The sequence below is a fragment of the Phoca vitulina genome, unplaced genomic scaffold (genome assembly GCF_004348235.1).
Source record: "Phoca vitulina isolate PV1807 unplaced genomic scaffold, GSC_HSeal_1.0 scaffold52, whole genome shotgun sequence".
Taxonomy (NCBI): Eukaryota; Metazoa; Chordata; class Mammalia; order Carnivora; family Phocidae; genus Phoca; species Phoca vitulina.
The window spans coordinates 6,601,007-6,622,449 of NW_022589755.1; the positions used below are offsets into that span (position 1 = coordinate 6,601,007).

Below are 21,443 nucleotides of genomic sequence, written 5' to 3' on the forward strand. Positions count from 1 at the left end.
ATGAACACTTGAGGGAATATTTCTGGCCTCTGCCGGATTTCAGACATACTTACCAGGGTTTCACAACAGAAATGCAAATGACCTGGAGAAGCTCACGTTTCCATGTGCACCCCAATGCCTAGCAAAGTTAGACCCTCCCTTGGGCCCCACCCATGGACCAGGACGGGAAAGGGTGCTAGAACTCCTAGAGGATAAGGTGGAGATGGGCCAGGCATGCCCACACACTATGGGAGGGTGCTTTGTGGGCAAGGTGCAAGATGGAGCTTTGAAAATATTCCTGCTGCTGACCCAGAGGTTCTGAGCCTCCGTGTGTGCCCTCCAGGAAGGATTAAGGGGATGCCCAGAGATTCCAGTTGCATCGTCTAATGGTGAACGATGTTGAGCACCTTCTCATGTGCTTATTGGCCTTTGTGTATCTTCTTTGGTGAAATACTTCTCTAATTCTTGCACACTTTTTACTTGATTTTCCTTATTATGGAGTTTGGAGAGGTTTTTTTTTTTTTTTTTTTAAAGATTTTATTTATTTATTTGAGAGAGAGAATGAGATAGAGAGAGCATGAAGGGGGGAGGGTCAGAGGGAGAAGCAGACTCCCCGCTGAGCAGGGAGCCCGATGTGGGACTTGATCCCAGGACTCCAGGATCATGACCTGAGCCGAAGGCAGTCGCTTAACCAACTGAGCCACCCAGGCACCCTGGAGAGGTTTTTTTTGTTTTTGTTTTTGTTTTTTAATTTGAAAGACAGACAAGAGAACAGGAATGGGTATGGGCAGGGTGGGGGGGGGGGCATTGGGAGAAGCAGACTCCCCGCTGAGCACAGAGCCCAGTGAGGAGCTTGATCCTGAGATTCCAGGATCATGACCTGAGCCAAAGGCAGACAGGTGGACACTTAACTACTGAGCCAACCAGGTGCCCGTTTTTTTTTTTTTTTTTTTTTTTTGTATTTGTATTTGTTAATATACCCAGGAAACAAGTTGTTCAAAAGAGGTAGGATTTGCAAATATTTCCTCCCAGTCCATGGCTTGTTTTTGCAGTGGGATGTTTTTATAAGTTTGTACAGCCAAATTTATCTTTTTAAGGGATCATGCTTTTGGTGGGACTATATTGTATTGCTTTAACAGGCAGTTTTGTTAAGCTTAGTATTTAATTTTGGCCACTTCTGGAGGCAGCTCCTGTGGTGAGGGGGAGCCCCAGGAGGGGTAAAGATACCACCCATTTCTTAAATGATTCTCAGAGAAAACTTGTCACTGTGGTATCTTTGCCATTTTGGGAAGATTAATGACAGGACATGTGAGTTGTAATTTGCCCCCCAAATTAAAGTAAAATGCCCTGTGAATTATAATAAAATGTGTGTCACATTTAACTAGTTTTCTCTGCGCTGTTAGGCATTTGAATACTGAACTTCTAAATTAGAAATTTCCAAGTGTTGGGCGCCTGGGTGGCTCAGTTGGTTAAGCCTTCGGCTCAGGTCATGATCCCAGAGTACTGGGATTGAGCCCCATATGGAGCTCCTTGCTCCGCGGGGAGCCTGCTTCTCCCTCTGACCCTCTCCCCTCTCATGCTGTTTCTCTCTCTCTCTCTCAAATAAATAAAATCTTTAAAAAGAAAAAATAGAAATTTACAAGTGTTATTGCCCACTAATCTGAAGGCAGCACGTTAACAGGTGATTGTGAAGAGCTTGGTACCTGCTCAATGCTCCATTTACCCTTCCAGATCTAAGAAGTCTCAGGGGCGCCTGGGTGGCTCAGGGAGGTAAGCTTCAGACTCAATTTTGGCTCAGGGTCGCAAGATGGAGCTCTGCCTCAGGCCATGCTGGGCGCGAAGCCTGCCCATGATTCTCCCTCCACCCTCTCCCCGTCTCTGAAGTCTAGGGGCGCCTGGGTGGCTCAGTTGTTAGGTGTTCCTGCTTGTGTTCCCTGTCTCGCTGTGTATGTCAAATAAATAAAATGGGGCGCCTGGGTGACTCACTCATTAAGCGTCTGCCTTCGGCTCAGGTCATGATCCCAGGGTCTGGGATCGAGCCCCGCATTGGGCTCCCTGCTCAGCCGCAAGCCTGCTTCTCCCTCTCCCACTCCCCCTGCTTGTGTTCCTGCTGTCGCTCTCTGTCAAATAAAACCTTTAAAAAATAAAATCTTTTTTTTCTTTTTTAAAGATTTTATTTATTTGAGAGAGAGGATGAGTGGAGAGAGAGCACATGAGAGGGGGGAGGGTCAGAGGGAGCAGCAGACTCCCTGCTGAGCAGGGAGCCCGATGCGGGACTCGATCCCGGGACTCCAGGATCATGACCTGAGCCGAAGGCACTCGCCTAACCAACTGAGCCACCCAGGCACCCTAAAAAATAAAGTCTTAAAAAAAAGTCTAGCTTTCCTCTTCTGAAGCATTACATTTCATATTTCCACCCTCAGTGCCTAATGCTACCTGCAAAATATTTCCGGTCTGTTTCTTTACACAAAGCACAGAACTCCTGGTGTGGCAAAGACCAAAATAGCCCACCTACCCCACAATGATGGGACTGGTTTTAAGATGGTGACAATTCCATACTTTGCAGCTGAATCAGACAGTGTAGGTCCACTGAGCAACCTTGGGCCATGATGGTTTTGAGAAATACACCTATACAGGACTCTCAAGGAAATTCCTGGAGAGCGGTAGGTAAAAACTCATCCACGAAGGACAGGTTATAATCCAACCGCTGTGGAAAGCGACTGGAGCAGGGCCAGTCTTCTCTTTCAAGCCCCCCTTTGCTTGCCGAGGGCCTGCCTCCACAGCACACACTGCAAAGACACCAACTTTCTTTAAAAATAATTTATTAGTTTTGGATCACAAAATACAGGGAAGGCACGAAGGCGGTGCCTGAGACCCCGGGGCTGTACTTCCCAGGCTACGCATCTGGAACTAGCCCCGTGTAACAGCAGGCGTGGCCCCAGCATCCTCACCCCCTAACAGCTGCAGAGTACAGCACCCGAGCCTGCGGCAAGTTCAAGCACACCCCATTCACGACACAGGGCTCCCCTCCATTCTCCAGATCTCTTGCCAACAGTGAAATAGTTGCTTCAACTATCAATTTCTTAGAACTCTCAGAAATGAGTAGGTCACAGGCAATTATGCCTCAAAGTTCTTAGAGTTTAACCTTTTAAGAAGGCCTTTCTTAATTAACAGCAGTGACTAAAGCCCTTTCTGTGTTCCCAGCATTTTAAGTCCCAGGCTGCCTGTGGCTCCAGACAGCGGCCCCCGGGGGTCCCCCATATCCTAGGGCGGCGATGGAGGAAGGGCAGGCCAGGCCAAGCATGAGGAATAAACAGTCAATTTTATTGGGCTCAGACCAGGAGTCCATGGGTCTTGAGGACCTCTGTGTATTTATCAATTTTCTTCTCCACGTTCTTTTCGGCCTGTTTCCGTAGCCTCTGTGGGGTGAAGAGGACAGATGGTGGTCAATGGCTGCTACCCAGAACCTTCATCATCCCAGGAACCCAATTCTACTCCCCGTCCCAAGGTGGGCCTCAAATAGAGGCCTCCGGGACCAAACAAAGACCACTGTGTCCAGAAAGTTCACCCGCAAGGCCCTGCCCAGGAGTGTGGTGCCCTTGGGTTCCAGGCCGTCCTCACCATGAGCTGCTTCTTCTTCCGGTAATGGATTTTGGCCTTCTCCTTTCTCTTCTCCTCCAGGGTGGCTGTTACTGCCTGGTACTTCCAACCAACCTCATGAGCCAGGCGCCCCAGGTAAGCAAACTGCGGGGGAAGGAGAAGAAAGAAGTCCTAAGCAAGCGGAGCCAGGGTGGCTGTGGGACAGGGAGCAGACAAGCTGTCCTAGGTGACCCAACTTTCCCCAGCAGGCCTAAGCTAAAGACACAGCCACCCCGGGGGCTCCCTGCTCGTGCTGGCATCAGCTGAGCCAATGGCATTTTCGGCACTGCCCACAGTGGCATCCGCAGACCATCGTGAGAAAGAACCATCATCTGCCAGTCTCGGGCCTCAAGCTCGCCCCCTAGTGAGACGACTCAGTGAAACCCGGAACTTACCTTCCGTGTAGGCTTCAGGCGCACCACCTTGAGGGCAGCAGGAACCACCATCCGCTTTTTCTGTTAGAGAAGAAGAGGGGCTTAAGAGCCCTGGAGTAAGGGACGGCAGGGGAGAAGGCTGGCTGAACAGCGTCTCAGCCAGTGCTGTTCTCATGAGGGTCAAACAATGTAGGTACAACTGCAACATCACGGACGCCAGACCCAAATGCTGCGCAGACGGCCCTCGAGCTCACCTTGTCGTAGGGCGGCGGGATCCCATCGAACACCTTGAGCCGGTCCAGGGCAGCCTGGCCTCGCTTGGTCTTGTGCGGCAGCATGCCTGTGGGTGGAGGGACAGCAGGCTTGCTCCGCGAGGCTCACGGGGACCCCGCACCCCCCGAGGCACACTGTCGGCCTCAGATGGTAGTGCATGTGGAGTCATCTCATGGTCGGGGAACTCGAACACAAGTGGGAGAAGTCCTCATCACTGGCCACCCATCCACCTGCCGTCCTCAGGCCCAGCTCACCTCGCACTGTCCGCCAAAAGATGCGGCTGGGTGCTCGGAAGTGGTACGGGCCACGGGATGGGTTGGTGTTCATGCGCTTGCGGAGGAAGGCCAGGTACTTCACTGGGGAGAGAGAGGGTGCGAGGCCTCAGACCCCAGCCACATGCTAACTTCTTCAACACACACATCCATACTCGCAAGGGCCTGTTAGGGAACGCAAATGAGCACTTCCCACCACTAGTAGGCTCACTTCTGGAGCCAACGAAGGCTGCCAATCCCCAGGTCCACCCTCTCCAGGTCTTCTCCCAGATCCTAACTTACACTTGTTCCTGTAGAAATTGCCAGAAATGTTGATGCCCTCACAGCGCACAACTACAACCTTCCGGCCTAGAGGAAAAGAAAAGTGAGGCAAACAAGGACAAAGGCTACGAAGCCACCCAAGGGCTCTACCTACAAACTGGCCATTACCCAGCTGCCCGGTTACTGCTGAGGATTGGAAACAGGGTTCCTTCCCCTGGGTGGAGCTGACCACAATGCACAAGAAAGCCAAGGCCCCAGCAGAGCTGGATTTGTGCTTAAATTAACAGCCCGACAGGAAAGGATTTTCCATCTCGGAGCCCCAGACCCCAGGAGAGGGAGAAGCTGGAAGGTCTCAGAGCGGTGCATGGGGTTATCTCACGGTCGTGAGACTCAAACGAAAGATGGTGAGTGTTGCTCATCACTGACCGCTGGCTGGGAATCACACGCAGGGGAGCTGTGGGCAGAGCAGACTTACCCAGAAGCACCTGTTTGGCCACGATGGCCGCCAGGCGGCCGAGGAGATGGCCTCGGCCATCGAGCACCAGGACCTGGTGGAAATAAAGTGAAAAGGCTTAGACACACCCTCAGCTTTGACTCCCCACCCTAAGCAACCCGTGCTTTTTTACTCGTTTCTTTCACCGTATCCCCCAGAGTGCCTCCTATTCATTAGCAGGCCTGGAAACTAAGACCCAAGGTCCACTGTAAAGATGTGGCCAAGAAAGCAAATGGCTGTTTCGGTGCAAGGAATACTACAAAGGCCTTTCCTCACATCTCACTGCCTTAAGGGCCAGAATTCTTAAGCCCCGATTACATTCAAGGGTGAGAGGATGAGCTGGGATTTGAACAAAGGCTGGCAAGACTATCCATTGATCCAGTTAGAATTTATAATCCCTGATACAAAAGTTGTGGAATCCCAACAGACCAAATACTCTCAAGGGTAAAAGTTTCCGGCATAAAATGATTAATAAAGGAAACAGATTCAGAGTGGGTGAGGCTCTGCGGAGCAGTCAGGAGCCTGTGCGGTGGCTTATGCTGAATTTAGCTCTGCATCCCTGGCTGAACCGCTCAAAACCAAATCCTCAGCTTCTTCACCACCAGTCAAGTCCCCACTCTTACCGAGTGCTCGTTATATACTTGTGATTGTTGGAAGGCAGAAGGGTACAGAATCTAAAGCCAGACTTCCTGACAATGTGACTTTGGCTAAAACTCTCCAGCTTCCTCACCTGGAAGATGAGGATAACAGTATCTGCCTCAGGAATATTATGGTAGTTCACCGAATGACACCAAATATAAAGCAAACTGCGTCACGCACAGAGTAAATGCAGAAAACACGTGTTCCACGAACTCTACCAGCTTCCGGACTCCACGACCGTGCTTTTTCCTTTCCTATTCACACGGACACCCTTTCCCGAGCCATCCCCTCCTTTACATACAAGAAATTAGAGGAGGAATCCGGGGACTCGGAGCTAAGCTTCTGCTGTGTCCCTCGAGGGCCCCCAGGTGGTTACGGGAGCCTTTTATCAGTCCTCTGGCCTTTAAAGTATCCGTCACCCCAAAGAACAAGGTAAGAGCAATTCGTTCCTGGATGTCCTGTAGGCGGGAACGCTCCCCACTGCGTAAGACCTCCTACCAAAGGGGCCAGAGCTGCAGGACACGGATGAGCACTCCCACGAGGGTGAAGCGACGCGCGCCTTGGGTACGGCGGGAGCGCCCTCCATTTTGGCCAGTCCTCGGTTTCCCATCGCCCCGAGGCAGCCCAGGCGTTTTCCGCGCGCTTCCCCGTCGCTAGGAACACACAGGCCCGATTCGGCCAAAGCCCGGCCGAGACAAAGGCAAACGAGGCCTAATTTTAAAGTAACTCTCCCCGTGCTGGGAGCCGCCATAATCGCCCCTAAGGAAGGGATCCTGCCCCATTTTAGTCAGCCCCAGGCCAAAAAACCGTCCCAGTTATCTCCTATTCCCCCGTTGCACACTCCTTTTAGGCCCAAACCTTCTCATTTTGCTCAATTATCGAGTTTTGGCTTCACAACACACCTACGAGGGGAAAGAGGGCCCAACCTCGTTCCGGCCTGCAAGCCACCCAGCCCCACGCCTCCCCGGCCCGCGCGGAGCCCGCACCTGCCCCTCCGCCATCTTCGACAGCCGCCTGGGAAAGGAGGAAGGTTCGGCGCAGGGTTTCTTATCCCTTGAAACAGGGGCGGAGGAAGTGACGCCGCATGGGCTGTGCGGGCAGCTTCCCGTCTTTTCATTGGCCCAAGTGTCTTGCGCGTGCGCAGAGGGGCCCCGCTGGAAGGCGGGTCGTCTTCTGACTGTCCAATCCGGGTCCAACCTTTCCCATCGGCTCTTAGGCAGCCATTGCTGTGCGGGGCGAGAGATCACGTGGGGTAGGAAGCGGCTCTGCTGGGGCGGGGCTGGCCAGCCTGGGCCGCCATATTTTTGAGGGGCTGCTAATCTCCCTCTTAGGGGTTCCCAGGGTGTCTGCGGTGGGGGGAAGAGCCGTCACTCGCTAAAGCGACAGCCGGCTGCAGGGCACGTGGTGGCCCGCAGGGGGCAAGTGGGCTCTCTGTCAAGCGCTCAGTCTGGGCTTAAAGGATTCCGGTGCCTGTGCTGCCTCCTTGTGACCTGGCCGAACCCGCGGCCTTGTCTGGGCCTCAGTGTCCCCATCTGTAAAACAGGCGGAAGTAGTTTTCCCTATGAGATCCAAGAGTGTGTGAGGGAATGACTTCCAGATGGCTTCTAGGCCTTCGCTTCGGCTGCGTCCCTTGCCTCGGATGTCCTCCCCTCCAGCCCCACCTTCAAAAATCTGGCCTGTCACAGCCCCAGGGCTTTTCGGCTCAAGAGTCCTTTCCTCCCGAGCGCCTCCCGGGATCTCAGGCTGGGTCAGGTATCCAAGCCCCCCACCCCCGCCCGGGCTCCGGGAGTGCCTGTACTGCTGCCGGTAGAACGTGTGTCCTGCTGAACTGAGGCGCCCTGGGTCCCGTGTCTTCTCCCCCATAGATCAGGGGCCCCGACCAGGGCGGGTTCTGACGCGGTCTGGGTCCCAGCACTGCCGCGCACTGGCTCTGGGCCCCGGGAGGTCTCAGAAAACCGGTACCGGATGAAACATCGCATTAACTGAAAAACCAGGACTCACACCCAAATGCCCCGCCCGCACCCTGTCCCATCTACAGACAGCCGGGCCCGAGCTGGTAGAAAAGGGTGATTTATATACAATTTCCTGGGGACAAGGACTTTGTACAGAGGGGGATGGGTGGGGCTGGGGCTGGCGTTGGGGCCTGGCCTTGCCTCCATCCTGGGGAGAGAGTGAGCAGGGCAGCGCCGTCGAGGAAGGGACCAGTCTCTAGCTGACTTCCTCCGAGGCCCAGCTCTGTGTCCTCTGGCAGGTGACTCGTCTCGCTGGGCCTCAGTGTCCTCTGTAAAATGAGACGATAGATGTGTCTGTCTCACTGGGCGTCTGGGGATCCACGGATAGAGGAGAGGAGAGCACCAAGCTCAGCTCTCTGCACAGACTAAGTACTGAAAACAATTCCATTTCCAATGAGTGCCCGCTATGTGTTAGGGCATCACTGTCCATCTCTGCAAAGATGGAAACCATGACACCTGTGCTCTCCCACAGAGCCACAGAGCAGCCACGTGGGAATACGGAGTACTCCAAATGCGCCCAGGGCAACCGAGGAGCTGAGTTTTACATTTTACCTAATTTAAACTTAAACTGCTAGTGTGCTTATTAGGAGAGCAGGAAAGCAGAGTGAACAGGAGCAAGGATGCGAGGAAAACTTCCCAACAGATTACCTTTTCCAAAAAAATTGTAATAAAAATTCCTGTACAGAAAACAAGTGCTGAAATGAAAAATCATTTAAACTTAGAAACTGATCCTGGGGAACGCCTGGGTGGCTCAGTCGGTTAAGTGTCCAACTCTTAATTTTGGCTCAGGTCATGATCTCAGGGTCGGGGGATCTCGTCCCACTGGGTGTGGACCCTGCTTAAGGTTCTCTCTCTCAGGGCGCCTGGGTGGCTCAGATGGTTAAGCATCTGCCTTTGGCCCAGGTCATGATCCCAGGGTTCTGGGATCGGGCCCCACATCGGATTCCTGGCTCAGCGGGGAGCCTGCTTCTCCTTCTCCCTCTGCCTCTCTCCCTGCTCATGCTCTCTCTCTGTATCTCTGTGTTTCAAATGAATAAATAAAATCTTTAAAAAAAAAAAAAAGAAGAACCCTCTGGGCCCATCAAGAACCCACTAAGGCCTCCCCAGCTTCCTCCCTCCTGGGCCCACCTGCCTCCTGCCTCCTTTCTTCCATCACTCACCTCCCCGGGCTCCCTGCTGCCCTGGGCAGGAAGTCCCAGCTCCCTTGCTTGGTGTTTGAGGCCTAGATTTTTCACACCCACACTCACACCCACCCCAGGCTCGCTCACAAGAGTTACTGGAACACCCAGAGCTTTTTCACACCCAGAGGGCTTTGCAAACGTGGTCCTCTCCGCCCACTTCAGGAGGGTTCTCTCCTGGCTTGCAGACTCCTGCAGCCAAATATCTCCCCTGGGGCCCCTCACGCCCCCTAGGTCCCCAGTGAGCTCACCCTCTTTCCCTAATCTCCCTGCTCCCCCAGATTTCCCACTGGGCCAGACCCAGGGTCATCTGTGCCACCTGCCCGAGCCTGTCAATCTCCAGCCCTGTCCTTCTTGATCCCTGACCCCTGACTCTGCCTGTCCCCTCCTCCCTGTCCCCATGGTGCTGGTCCTGGCCCTGACTCAGGCCTTGTCTTCTCTCCCTGGACCCTCACCCAGCCTCCAGTCTGTCCCCCCTCATGACCCCAGCCCCCCTCCACCCCCTTCCCAACAAAGTCCAGGGTTCTCAGCCTGGTGAAGGATTCGCCAAGCTCCACAAGCCACAGGGGCAGCCCGTCCTGGAGACTGGAGGTGCAGGTCACCTGTGGTCGCCACAGGGTCAGCGCCACCCCCGCAGACCTCCCCATGCCCTCTGTCCACCTGCAGCCTCACCTGCTCCCCAGGGTAGGGCGTCCTCCACCCCCTCCTTCGCCAGTGCAGGCACCCGGCAGCGGACATCAGCAGGAGACCCACGGGCAGCAGCAGCACGAGGAGCAGCAGAGGGGCCTGGGGGGGCCGGCAGGGCTGTGGCCTCCAAGGCCCCGGGGCTCCTTGGGGGCAGCAGCGTGGAAGAGTCTGAGGGGAGAGAGGAGGCTGGGTGACCGAGGAGAAGGGCTGGGCCAGAGAAGGGAAGGAAACAAAAGCAGGCCCGGTGCTGGCTGTGTGACCTCAGGTGGGCTGCCCACCTCTCTGTACCTCAGTCTTCTCATCTGTAAAATGGGGATATTCATTATACCTGCCACATAAGGTGGTCACAAAAATTAAATGAGTGACCACACAGGAAGTTCTTAGAACAGCATGGCACCTGGTCAGTTTGCATTTTCTATTACAATTGGACACATAGATTTCTAGTGCTTCTATATCGATTTGTTTATTCTTCTTTTTCCTCCCGCGGGCTGTGAGCTCCCTGTGGGCACCACGGACCTTCTCTTTTTTATTGGCCGAACCTACTACTTAGCACTAGTTAAATAATATTATAATAGCTCAATTTCATACATTAAATATTTGACCAAATGACAAATTGACAAATAAAAAAATAGTCCAAGATCCCCCCCAATTTTGTTCCCTCTATACCCTCACCCAGCTGCTCTCTTTTCCCCTCGCTTGCTGGACTCCCGGCACATGTGTCTCTTCACTGTTCCTTAAACAGGCTTCTGCCTCAGGGCCTTTGCACAGGCTGTTCTCTTGTTCCCAACTCTCAGTACCTCTCCAGCCACCCACCTCACACCATGATTCCATCACCCTGTTGTAATTTGCCTGCATGGGGCTCATTACCCTCAGATATTTTCCTGTTAATTATTTGCTCCCGTTTATTGTCTGTCGCCTCAATTAGCATGTCAGCCCCACATGTGCAAGCACTTGGATCTTGTTCTGAGCTGTGTCGACAATGCCAAGCACCCAGGAAGTAGCTAATAAAATGCGGTCAAATGAACGAAGAGTCATAAATGTAAGTACAAATGACCAATGAAGCTTAATACAGAGGGCAAAATGATCAGAGGTGTGGGGAGAAAGTGAGAAAATTAGAGGGGGTGGTTTTTAAATATCCCTCTCAGGGGTGCCTGGCTGGCTCAGTCGGTAGAGCGTGCGATTCTTCATCTCAGGATCGTGAGTTTGAGCCCCACACTGGGTGTAGAGATTACTAAAAATAAAAAAAAAAAAGAACTCGACAGATCTGGTAACAAATACAAGGACAGAAAGCCTCCAAATGATACCCTAGTAAGGTGGGGAGAATATGTACACACAGATTCAACCCTGATCCTGCCAAGAAAATTAACCTATTTTTTTCTTTTCCTCCTAAGACAGGGTCAGTTACAAAACTGGCAATGTACTTGGCCACAAAGTAAACCTTTTTTTTTTTTTTATTTACTTATTGTAGAAAGAGAGAGCATGAATGGAGGACCAGGAGAGGGAGAAGCAGGCTCCCCGTGGAGCAAGGAGACCACTGTGGGACTTGATCCCAGGACCCTGGGATCATGACCTGAGCCGAAGGCAGACGCCCAACTGACTGAGCCACCCAGGTGCCCCAAAGTAAACCTTAATATGCTGAAAAAATCAAGTTTTCACAGGGCATAGTCTCTCATCATATTCTGATTACGTTATTTCTCATTGATCCTTTAGAGCTGTGTTCAATCCTGCAGCCTTTTGCCCCGTGGGGCTATTGACACGTGGTCTCTGGTGAGTCTGAATTCCCATGTGCTTTCAGTGTTAAATACACACTGGTTCCCAGAGACTTAGAGGACAAACGGATGTAAAATATCTCACTAATTTTTAAAAATACAGTACCAGGGGTCCACCTGGGTGGCTCAGCCAGCTGAGCATCCCACTCTTGGTTTGGGCTTAGGTCTTGGGGCGTGAGATTGAGCCCCGAGTGGGGCTCTGGGCTGAGCACCGAGTCTGCTTGAGATTCTCTCTCTCCCTCTCCCCCTGCCCCTTCCCGCTTGTGTGGGCACTCTCTCTCTCTCTCAAATAAATAAATAAATCTTAAAAAAATAATAAAAATAGGGCACCTGGGTGCCTCAGTCAGTAGGCGTCTGCCTTCAGCTCGGGTCATGATCCCAGGGTCCTGGGATCAAGTCCCACGGTGGTTTCCCTGTTCGGTGGGAAGCCTGCTTCTCCCTCTCCCACTCCCCCTGCTTGTGTTCCCTCTCTCGCTGTTTCTTTCTCTGTCAAATAAATAAATAAATAAATAATCGTAAAAAAAAATACAGCATGGGGGTGCCTGGCTGGCTCGGTCTGTGTAGCATGCAACTCTTGAACTCGGGGTCGTGAGTTCGAGCCCCATGTTAGGGATAGGATTGCATTAAAAAAAATAATAATAATATTAAATCTAAAATACAGTATTGGGTATGTGTTCAAACAGTACTCCTTTGGAGACATTCGGTTAAATTAAATTTGCGATCTCAATGATGAGTTATTAAGAATAACTTTAAAATTATGAAGTCCATTAACGTCATTATAAAGAACAGATTCATGGTTGCCAGGGGCTAAGGATGGGAATTATTAGAAGGGGGTCAAGCTAAGTAGTTTGATTGTGGCGGGGATCACAAGAAGCCACACAGGTGAAAAAATTGCAAAGACACATACACTTTTATGGAGCAAATTGCGTCCCTCAAAATTCATACACGGGAATCCTAACCACCCCCCCACCTTGGAATGCGACCTTATTTGGAAATAGGGTTACACAGAGAATCAAGTTAAAATGAGGTCATCAGGGTGGGCCCCCCATCCCACATGACAGGTGTCCTTGTAAAGAGGGGAAATCTGGACATGGAGGCATGCACAGAGGGAGAAGGCCATGCGAGTGTGAAAATGGCCAGCACTAGGAAACGAGCAAGCACGCGACTCGTAAAATGGGAATAAACCCTGTGGATTATACGCACGGACTGGACCCCTCTCGTATTGCTATCGTGCTGTCAGTAACGGGAAGCAAAATGCAACCCTGGGGCTGGGGAGGCTGGGTAAAGGGTGTCCAGGACCTCCCCCCCATACAATTTCTTTGTACCCTCCTTTGAATCTAAAACTATTCCAAAAGACAACGTTTTAAAAACAAAACCACCAATCATTTGCTACAAAAATAACGAATGTGAAAATTCCGGAAAAAAAAGTGAATTCACTAAAAAAAAAAAAACAAAATTTCAAAAATCTTGGTACTGGAGAATTTGCCCTTACATATGTGACTGTCATTGTATTTCTTTCGGACAGGGCTGCCTTGGAGAAACAGGCAGGGATTATTGTTCCCTTGTCAGAGATGGGTAAACTGAGGCCCAGATAGAGGACTGAACTTGGGGGAACACGCCCAAAGTCACACAGCCAGTGGGAGCAGGGTGGGGTCTGGGCTGGCCTGGGCAGAGGGGGTGAGGGGCTGTGGGATGGGAGAGGTGGTGGGGGGCTGCTGAGGGGCGCTGGGGGCCGTTACCCGGCTGACACTGCAGCTGCAGGCACCCAGAGAAATTCCTGCGGGTGATCCAGGGCTTCAAGGCCGTCAGCTGCTTGGAGGTGTCCTGCAGGAGGTGGGAGATGTTGGTCTGGACGAAGCGAAGACAGCTGGGGAGGGGCTGGGGGCAGGGGAGGGAGATGTCACCAGGGTATCACCCCCACAGTCTGCTCAGGCCAAGGGCCTTCCCTGCCTGGCAACGCCTACCAGGGCCCCGTGAGGCCTGGGTCACAGAGAGAGAGTTTGGACCCCTGCCCCCCGGGTGGCTAGGGGAGAGAACCCCTCTGCAGCGCCCAGCAACAGGGCCTGAGAAATAAACTCAGAGTCGGTGCACTGGGCCCAGGATCCCCGCCCTCCTTCAGTGCCTAGAGAAGTGCTCTTTTCAGCAAGGGGGTCCCCAGGAGGACCGGGGTTCCAGCTCCACCTCCCTTGGGTTGCTAGTCAAAAGAAATCTCCAGCAAGGCCTAGCAGAGCTTGGCTTCCAATCCCTAGGAAGGCAACTCGCTCCCCTAGCTTGTCCCCCAAGTTCAGGGCTGACCTGGAAGGCACATAAGGTGACAAAGTGTATCTCCGTGTTGACAGCCTCCAGCAGGATTTGCATCTGGGACCCGGCCACAGCTTTGAGCCGTTCCATCCAGCGCTGGGCCAGGACCAGGCGCCAGAAGGCTCCGCAGAGCTCGTCCTGGGAGGGACAACCCAAGCTGGGGGGGCGGCCAGCAGAGGGGGCTGGGGGCTGGAAGGGTGAGGGGCTGGGGCCGGGAGCCCTGCATCCCCGGGGGAGGAGGGGGCAGGTCAGCCAACTGGTCCCCTGAGGGGTGGTCTGTCCTTCCCACCTCTGCCCCAGCCCCTCCCATCTGTGACTCACGTCCTGCAGGTTGGAGGCGACAGTGACTGGGTAGTCCTGAAGCAGGTAATCAGACTGCGGGAGAAAACAGGGTCAGGCCTGGCCCAAGACAGGAGGAAACAGAACTATGGAGATCCAGAGGGCGGGGGAGAGGGACCCAGAGAGAGGGGGACAGCGAGCCAGAGAGAGGGGGACAGGAACCCAGAGAGAGGGGGACAGGGACCCAGAGAGAGGGGGACAGCGAGCCAGAGAGAGGGGGACAGTGAGCCAGAGAGAGGGAGAGAGCGAGCCAGAGAGGGAGGACAGGGACCCAGAGAGAGGGGGAGAGGGACCCAGAGAGAGGGGGACAGGGACCCAGAGAGAGGGGGATAGCGAGCCAGAGAGTGGGAGACAGTGACCCAGAGAGGGAGGATAGGGACCCAGAGAGAGGGGGACAGGGACCCAGAGAGAGGGGCACAGGGACCCAGAGAGAGGGGGACAGAGAGCCCCAAAGAAGGACACCTCGACAGGGTGGCTCAGCCCCAGTGACAGAACCTGGGCCTCAGAAAGGCGCCCCGGGGAGGAAGGGACAGGGCCCTCACCAGCTTGCGGATGGTGAGCGCAAAGGTGGAGGAGACGGGGCTGTGACTGAAGGAGCAGTCGGGGGTCCCGCGGAGGCCCGGGCTGAGCAGCAGCAAGAGCAGCAGGGAGGTCTGTGGGCGCGACACAGGGTGGGGGGGCGCCCTCTGTTGGCTCCATGAGCACCCCTCCCCTGGGCCCCCCCAGCCCCCACCCGTCTCTCGCCCCTTTCTCCCTTTCCAGGTCGCACTCCCTCTGGCCCAGGGCTCAGCCCTCCTCCTGGCTCCTGTGTCCATCCGGGACCGGCCTTCCCTGGTTTCCTCTCTGCTGCCCTTTCTGGCTGCTCTCCCCATTTCCCAGCTGCGCCCAAGGCTCGGCTCCTGCTCACCTCGGCTGTGGGCTGTCCCTCTCTGTTCCTCCCTCCTGTTTCTGCCTCAACCTGGGTCCTGCCTTCCCCGTTTGTACCCCACCCCTGCCCACATCCCCACCCCTGTCCATGGCCCCCACCCCTGCCCATGTCCCCTCCTCTGCCCACGTCCCTCACCCCTGCCCCTGTGCCCCACCCCTGCCCCTGTCCCCCACCCCGCCCATGTCCCCCTCCTCTGCCCACATCTCTCACCCCTGCCCCTGTCCTCCACCCCTGCCCATGTCCCCCACCCCTGCCCATGTCCCCCTCCTCTGCCCACGTCCCCCACCCCTGCCCCTGTCCCCAACCCCTGTCCGTGTCCTCCTCCTCTGTCCATGTCCCCCACCCGTCCATGTCCCCCACCCCTGCCCGTGTCCCCCTCCTCTGCCCATGTCCCTCACCCCTGCCCATATCCCCCACCCCTGTCCATGTCCCCCACCCCTGCCCATGTCCCCACCCCTCCCTGCTCATATCCCCTACCTCTGTCCATGTCCCCCACCTCTGTCCATGTCTTCCACCCCTGCCCATGTCCCTCACTCTTGCCAATGTCCTCACTCCTGCCCATGTCCCTCACTCCTGCCCATGTCCCCACTCCTGTCCATGTCCCCTACCCCTGCCCTTGTCCCCCACTCCTGTCCATGTCCTCACTCCTGTATATGTTCTGTGCATGTTCCCCTACCTTGTGCAAGTCCCCCACCCCTGTCCATCTCTCCCTTACCCCTGTCCCTGTCCCCCACCTCTGTCCATCTGCTCTCTCAGCTCTACCCATCTTGGTACTGCTCTGCATTTCCCCCGACTTGTCCCCCAGGTATACGCACAGTTGGGCTCCAGGCTGGCGCCAGCACTATCATCTCGGCCGGAGGCCCCTCATGCCTATGGCCAGATCTTGGAAGGGACAGAAGAAGGAGTCTCAGACCCTCAGACCCCAGCCCCTTCCTCACCCGCCCCTTTACCTCCCCACCCCTCCCTTGGCTCCTTGATGTGGCTAAGTTTCCGCCTCCTACTCCCTCGGGCTTCCTGCGTGAGCCCCGGTTACGGTGAAAACTCATCTCCCCTTCTAAGAACCCCGACGTCCGGTCCCCGGAACCCTCCCCAGGCCAGGGACCCAGCAACCTGAACCCCATCCCTCCTCCCTCAGCCAGGAGGGGGACCCCAGCCCCGCCCCTCGGGGACCCGGAGTCCATTTCTCCTCACGCACCAGGCTTGCCCCGGCTGGGCGTGGAAGGGGCCAGGCCGGGTGACAGCCAGAGATCGAAAGCGAAAGGAAATTTTGGGGGGCGACAGTGAGCTGGGGTGGATCTGGCTGAGGCAAGGGGCGCCACCTGGTGGTGGCAGGTGGCGGCTCACGCCGCTGAGGGCGCCTCCGCGGGACTCGCGCCCCCAGAGCCCCGAGCTGGGTCGAAGCCGGGACACACGACGAAGGGGGAGGTGCCTCCAGCCGGAAGCAATGCCCACAGGGCAAGGAGGAGGCCAGCTTGGGGACTTTATCCTCGCCTTGAATGGGGAAGGCCGGTCCGAGATGGACAGAGGCGCCAGAAGGAGGAGCGCCGAGCACTGGACGGAGTGGAATGGGACCTGGAAAGGGAGAGACAGAAGGGGGCCGGGGCGGGGGGGGGGGGGGGGGGGAGGGAAGGGCAGGTGAGGGGTGCGTGTGGAGCCAACAGAGGGCGCCCCCACCCCGAGCCACGCGCACAGACCTCCCTACCCCTGCGGCTGTTCTGCCCCTGCCTTGGAGACTGCTCCTTCCAACACAGCCTCCTCACCTCCACCTTGGATGTGTGGGCTAAGCGTAACTTCTGGGGGGGGCTCCAAGGGTCCTTGGCTTGTATCTGCATAACTCCATCCCTGACTCTGTCTTCACCTGGCCTTCTTCTCTAGAAGCGTCTCTCCTCTGGGTGTCTCTTACGACACTTGTCATTAGATGTAGGGCCCACTTGGATAATCCAGGATGATCTTAGCTCGAGATCCTTAACTTTATTATATCTGCAAGGACTGTTTTTCCAAATAAGGTCACCACATTCATAGGTTCCAGGGGTGAGGACGGGGATGTATCTTTTGGGGGCTGGGTGACCATTCAAACCACTAAGTTCCCGCCAGGCTGTTTCCTACCTCTGGGCCTTTGCACATGCTGTCCCCTCTGCCTGGGATGCTCTCCAGCCACATCAGATCCTCATGGTCCTTCAAGATTCAGTGCACTCACTCATCATCAGGGAGATGCAAATCACAACCACAATGAGATATCACCTCACACCAGTTAAGATGGCCATCATCAAAGAGACTGAAGTGTTGGGGTGCCTGGGTGGCTCAGTCGGTTAAGCGTCTGCTGGTGGGAATGTAACCTGGTGCAGCCACTATGGAAAATGGTATGAAGTTTCATCAAAAAACATAATATAAAATAATAGAACTACCATATGATGCAGCAATCCCACTTCTGGATATTTGTCCCAAGGAAATGAAATCAGTCTCTCAAAGAGGTATCTCTTTGCTCACTGCAGCCTTATTCACAGTAGCAAGATCAGACTTAAGTGTCCGCTGCTGGATGGGTGAATGGAAAAAGAAAATGTGGTGTACACACACAATAGAATACCATTCAGCCATAACAAGAAGGAAATCCTGCTGTTTGCAACGATATGGATACATCTGGAGGATGTGATGTTAAGTGAAAAGCCAGACAGAGAAAGATGAATATCGTAGGGTATCATTATAAGTGGAATCTAAAAAAGTCAATTCACAGAACCAGAGAGTAGAACGGTGGTTGCCAGGAGCTGGGACGTGTGTGTGTGTGTGTGTGTGTGTGTGTGTGTGTAGGAGAAATGGGGAGATGTTGGTCAAAAAGCACAAAGTAAGTTCTGAGGATCCAATGTATAGCATGGTGACTATAAATAACAATACTGTATTGGGGCGCCTGTGTGGCTCAGTTGGTTAAGCATCCAACTCTTGATTTCGGCTCAGGTCATGATCTCAGGGTCTTGGGATTGAGCCCTGCGTGGGGCTCTGCACTGGGTGTGGAGCCTGCTTGGGATTCTCTCTCCGTCTCCCTCTGCCCCTGCTCCCTCCCTCCCTCTCTCTCAAAAAAAAAATTTCTCTAAACAAAACAAAAAAAATCAATACTGTATTGTATATATGAAGTTTCCTAGAAGTTTGTCTTTGTTTTGCTTTTGGATATATCTGAATTTTGTTTCCAGTTTGATTGAGCTAAGAGAGTGGATCTTAAGTGTTCTCATCACGCACAAAAAGGTAACTGTGAAGGGATGGATGTGTTCATTAACTTGATTATGGTAACTATTTTACAATGTATAGGTGTATTAAGTCATCACGTTTTGTACACTTAAAAATCATGTTGTACATCTAAAATATGTATAATCTTTACTTGTCAATCATACCTTAATAAAGCTGGAAAAAATCCTCAATACCCATGGCACCGTCCTTGGGAAGGTAGCCACCACCCCTCTTTCCCTCCCTCACACATACACACTCAGGTTGGGTAGGGTGCCATCTCTGGGTGCCCCGAGTGCCCTGAGCTTCCTCTGTTATTATAGTACATGCCACCTTAGCTTTTATCTGTCTTCTAGCCAGAGCTGAGCCTACCTCTCTGCTCACACACCTTCTGTGGCTCCCTATTGCCCTTAGGACAAATTTCCAGCCCTTCTGCTCCCCCCAGCCCACTTTCTCTTTATCTCCTCCCTTTCCCCCCCACCAAAACCCTTGATAAGATCCTCAATCCTCAGCTCCAAATCCAGCCTGGCACGAGGCCTCCTCTGGGTCCCCCAATGTCCTGTGTCCCCTCCATAGTTGCACAGATTATGGGTCTCCCTGGCACAGGCTGGGGGCTTGTTGCAATGCTGGGTCTGACCTTTCTTTGGGCTTCCAGCTGTGCCCTGCCAGGGCCAGGCACGCAAGAGGACCCAGGGGATATATCTTGTTGCATCAGGCCTGGCAAGTGTCGCTTCTGACCCTGGCTGGGTCACTGTGGGAGCTTGGCCAGCCCCTTATCCTCACTAAGCCTCAATTTCTTCAACTCCAAACTGGGGGCTGAGGTGGTAAATGAGAAAATATAAGGTCCCTTCCACATTTGTGCTTCTCTGAATCTCTTTCTTTTTTTTTTTTTAAGATTTTATTTATTTGAGACAGAGAGAATGAGAGAGAGAGAGCACATGAGGGGGGGGAGGGTCAGAGGGAGAAGCAGGCTCCCTGCCGAGCAGGGAGCCCGATGCGGGACTCGATCCAGGGACTCCAGGATCATGACCTGAGCCGAAGGCAGTCGCTTAACCAACTGAGCCACCCAGGCGCCCTCTCTGAATCTCTTTCTTGACCACCCCATCCACTAGCAGTCCTTCCCTGCAGGAGTCCAGGACCCCACCTTGTGTGACTCAGGCATGGTCACATGACTCACTTTGACCAATGAGAGTGACAGTGACAAGTGTCACTTCTGGGTGAGGATTAATGGGGCAGGGAGTGGATCTCTAATGGCAAAAGCCATGTTGAATCAGGGCTCCACCCGCCTAGGTCCCTGCATGGCTCTGATGAACAGAGGGCCCCTGCCACCCCCGATGGACAAGTAGTGTGAGCAAGAAATGAACTTTGTGGTTACCAACCACAGAAGTTTGGGGGTTGTTACCGCAGCAAAACCTCACCCATCCTGTTATAACATCCATCTCTGCTCCCTGCCCTCTTTGCCTCACTTCCTGTTCAGCCTGGTTTAGCTCCCTTGTCCCGCTGAACAGATGTTTCTCGATTATTCACTTGTTTTCAATCTGTCCCCTCTTGCGGTGGGCAGAATAATGGCCCCTCAAGACGTCCACTGGAACCTGTCAATGTTCCCTCACATGGCCAAAGGGCCTCTGCAGATACGACTTAGTTAATTATCTTGAGATGGGGAGATTATTGTGGGTTGAGTGGGTCCAATGTCATCACAGAGGTGTCTGTAAGTGAAAGAGGGAGGCGAGAGGATCACAGTCAGAGCGATGCCATGAAAGACCTGAGTGGCCGCCGCTGGCAATGAAGAGTGATGCAGGGGGGCGCCTGGGTGGCTCAGTCGTTAAATGTCTGCCTTCAGCTTAGGTCATGGTCCCAGGGTACTGGGATCGAGCCTGCATCCGGGCTCCCTGCTCAACAGGGAGCCTGCTTCTCCCTCTGTCCCTTTTGCCCCCCCTCCCTTGCTGGCGCTCTCTCTCAAATAAATTCTTAAAAAAAAAAAAGAGTGGTGCAGGTCAAGTGCCATGGAAAGCAATTCTCCCCTTGGGCTCCGGTTAGGAATGCAGCCCTGCTGACACCTTGATTTTCGCTCAGTGAGACCCATTTCGTTGTCTGACGTCCAGAACTGAAAGATAATGCATTTGTGTTGTTTTACTTAAGCCACCAACTTTGTTATAGCAGCGACAGGAGCCTAATACACCTGTCGCCCTCCAGCACATCGGCTCCTGAGGCCAGCTGCCTCCCCAGCACCTAGGACAGCACCTCACTCACAGCGAGCGCTCCGTGGGTATCTGGTCCTGGACTGGACCGCTGCACAGGCCAGGAGCTCCGCCCCCCCCCAGGCAGAGATGATCGGCTCAGAGGCAGAGGCCTGACCCAGGCTGGCCAATCAGATTTCCTCTCCCTGGACGCAGCCGGACACTCGCCTCTGTTCCGGGCTGGGGGGTGTGTGCACCTGGCTGGCTGTTGCCTTTGGCTGGTTAAAGCAACAGAAGGACACTGAGGCAGCCCATGGAATCCTGCAAGGAACTGTCAAACCACAGACAGAGCCTTCCAGGGACTTTCCTCCAGCTCTCTCATTCTTGTCTTTCCTCTCCAAAAGTCCAGATCCTGGGAGAGGTAATTATTCTGCCCAGCCTTAGTCAGATCCTGACAGGAGGCTGGCTGCCTATTCTCATTTGCCTCACGACAGAATCAATCTCTAATGAACAGCGAACAGTCATAAAGCGTGTCCCGTGTACCCATCGAATCAACCAGTCTGGTTGGAACTATCAGTCCCATTTTACAGATGAGGAAACAGGCTCAGAGCAGTGAAGAAACTTTCCTAAAGTCACATCACTGAAAGAGGGGCAGGTAGGGATAGAAAACTCCAGAGATGGGGCGCCTGGCTGGCTCAGTCGGTGGAGCATCCGACCCTCGATCTCGGGGTCATGAGTTCGAGCCCCATGTTAGGTATATACATTACAAAAGAAAAGAAAATTAAAGAAAAGCCCCAGAGATCAAAGAGAAAGAAAGAAAAAGAAAAGGAAGAAGGAAAGAAAGACCCCAGAAGTCACATGCCTACAGAGAAAGGACCGGTCCTGGTTCTTGCCTACTTTTGGGTTCTC

At 53.8% G+C, this 21,443-nt stretch overlaps 2 protein-coding genes and 4 non-coding genes across 6 annotated transcripts; all 6 read right to left on the minus strand.

Annotated features, from left to right (window-relative positions):
* Positions 1–3,282: 3,282 nt before the first annotated feature.
* Positions 3,283–6,978, minus strand: RPL13A (ribosomal protein L13a). The gene is made up of 8 exons (XM_032388333.1): positions 6,917–6,978; positions 5,274–5,346; positions 4,820–4,885; positions 4,520–4,621; positions 4,247–4,332; positions 4,014–4,073; positions 3,601–3,723; positions 3,283–3,398 (listed from the first exon to the last, which is right to left on the minus strand). The coding sequence occupies exons 1-8, from the start codon at positions 6,929–6,931 to the stop codon at positions 3,312–3,314; spliced, it is 612 nt and encodes a 203-aa protein (XP_032244224.1). The 5' UTR covers positions 6,932–6,978; the 3' UTR covers positions 3,283–3,311.
* Positions 3,869–3,955, minus strand: LOC116622516. The gene has a single exon (XR_004297582.1). It is a non-coding gene; the product is annotated as a small nucleolar RNA SNORD35 (small nucleolar RNA).
* On the minus strand, positions 4,141–4,211 carry LOC116622515. The gene has a single exon (XR_004297581.1). It is a non-coding gene; the product is annotated as a small nucleolar RNA SNORD34 (small nucleolar RNA).
* On the minus strand, positions 4,403–4,487 carry LOC116622513. Its single transcript, XR_004297579.1, has one exon. It is a non-coding gene; the product is annotated as a small nucleolar RNA Z195/SNORD33/SNORD32 family (small nucleolar RNA).
* LOC116622514 lies at positions 5,145–5,227 on the minus strand. The gene has a single exon (XR_004297580.1). It is a non-coding gene; the product is annotated as a small nucleolar RNA Z195/SNORD33/SNORD32 family (small nucleolar RNA).
* Positions 6,979–7,984: 1,006 nt separating the features above from the next.
* On the minus strand, positions 7,985–16,325 carry FLT3LG (fms related receptor tyrosine kinase 3 ligand). Its single transcript, XM_032388371.1, is given in 9 exon segments — positions 7,985–8,211; positions 9,793–9,897; positions 9,899–9,975; positions 13,316–13,454; positions 13,872–14,015; positions 14,199–14,252; positions 14,759–14,869; positions 15,960–16,026; positions 16,255–16,325. Coding segments are annotated over 9 exon segments (978 nt in total). The 3' UTR covers positions 7,985–8,001.
* Between the last annotated feature and the right edge of the window lie 5,118 nt (positions 16,326–21,443).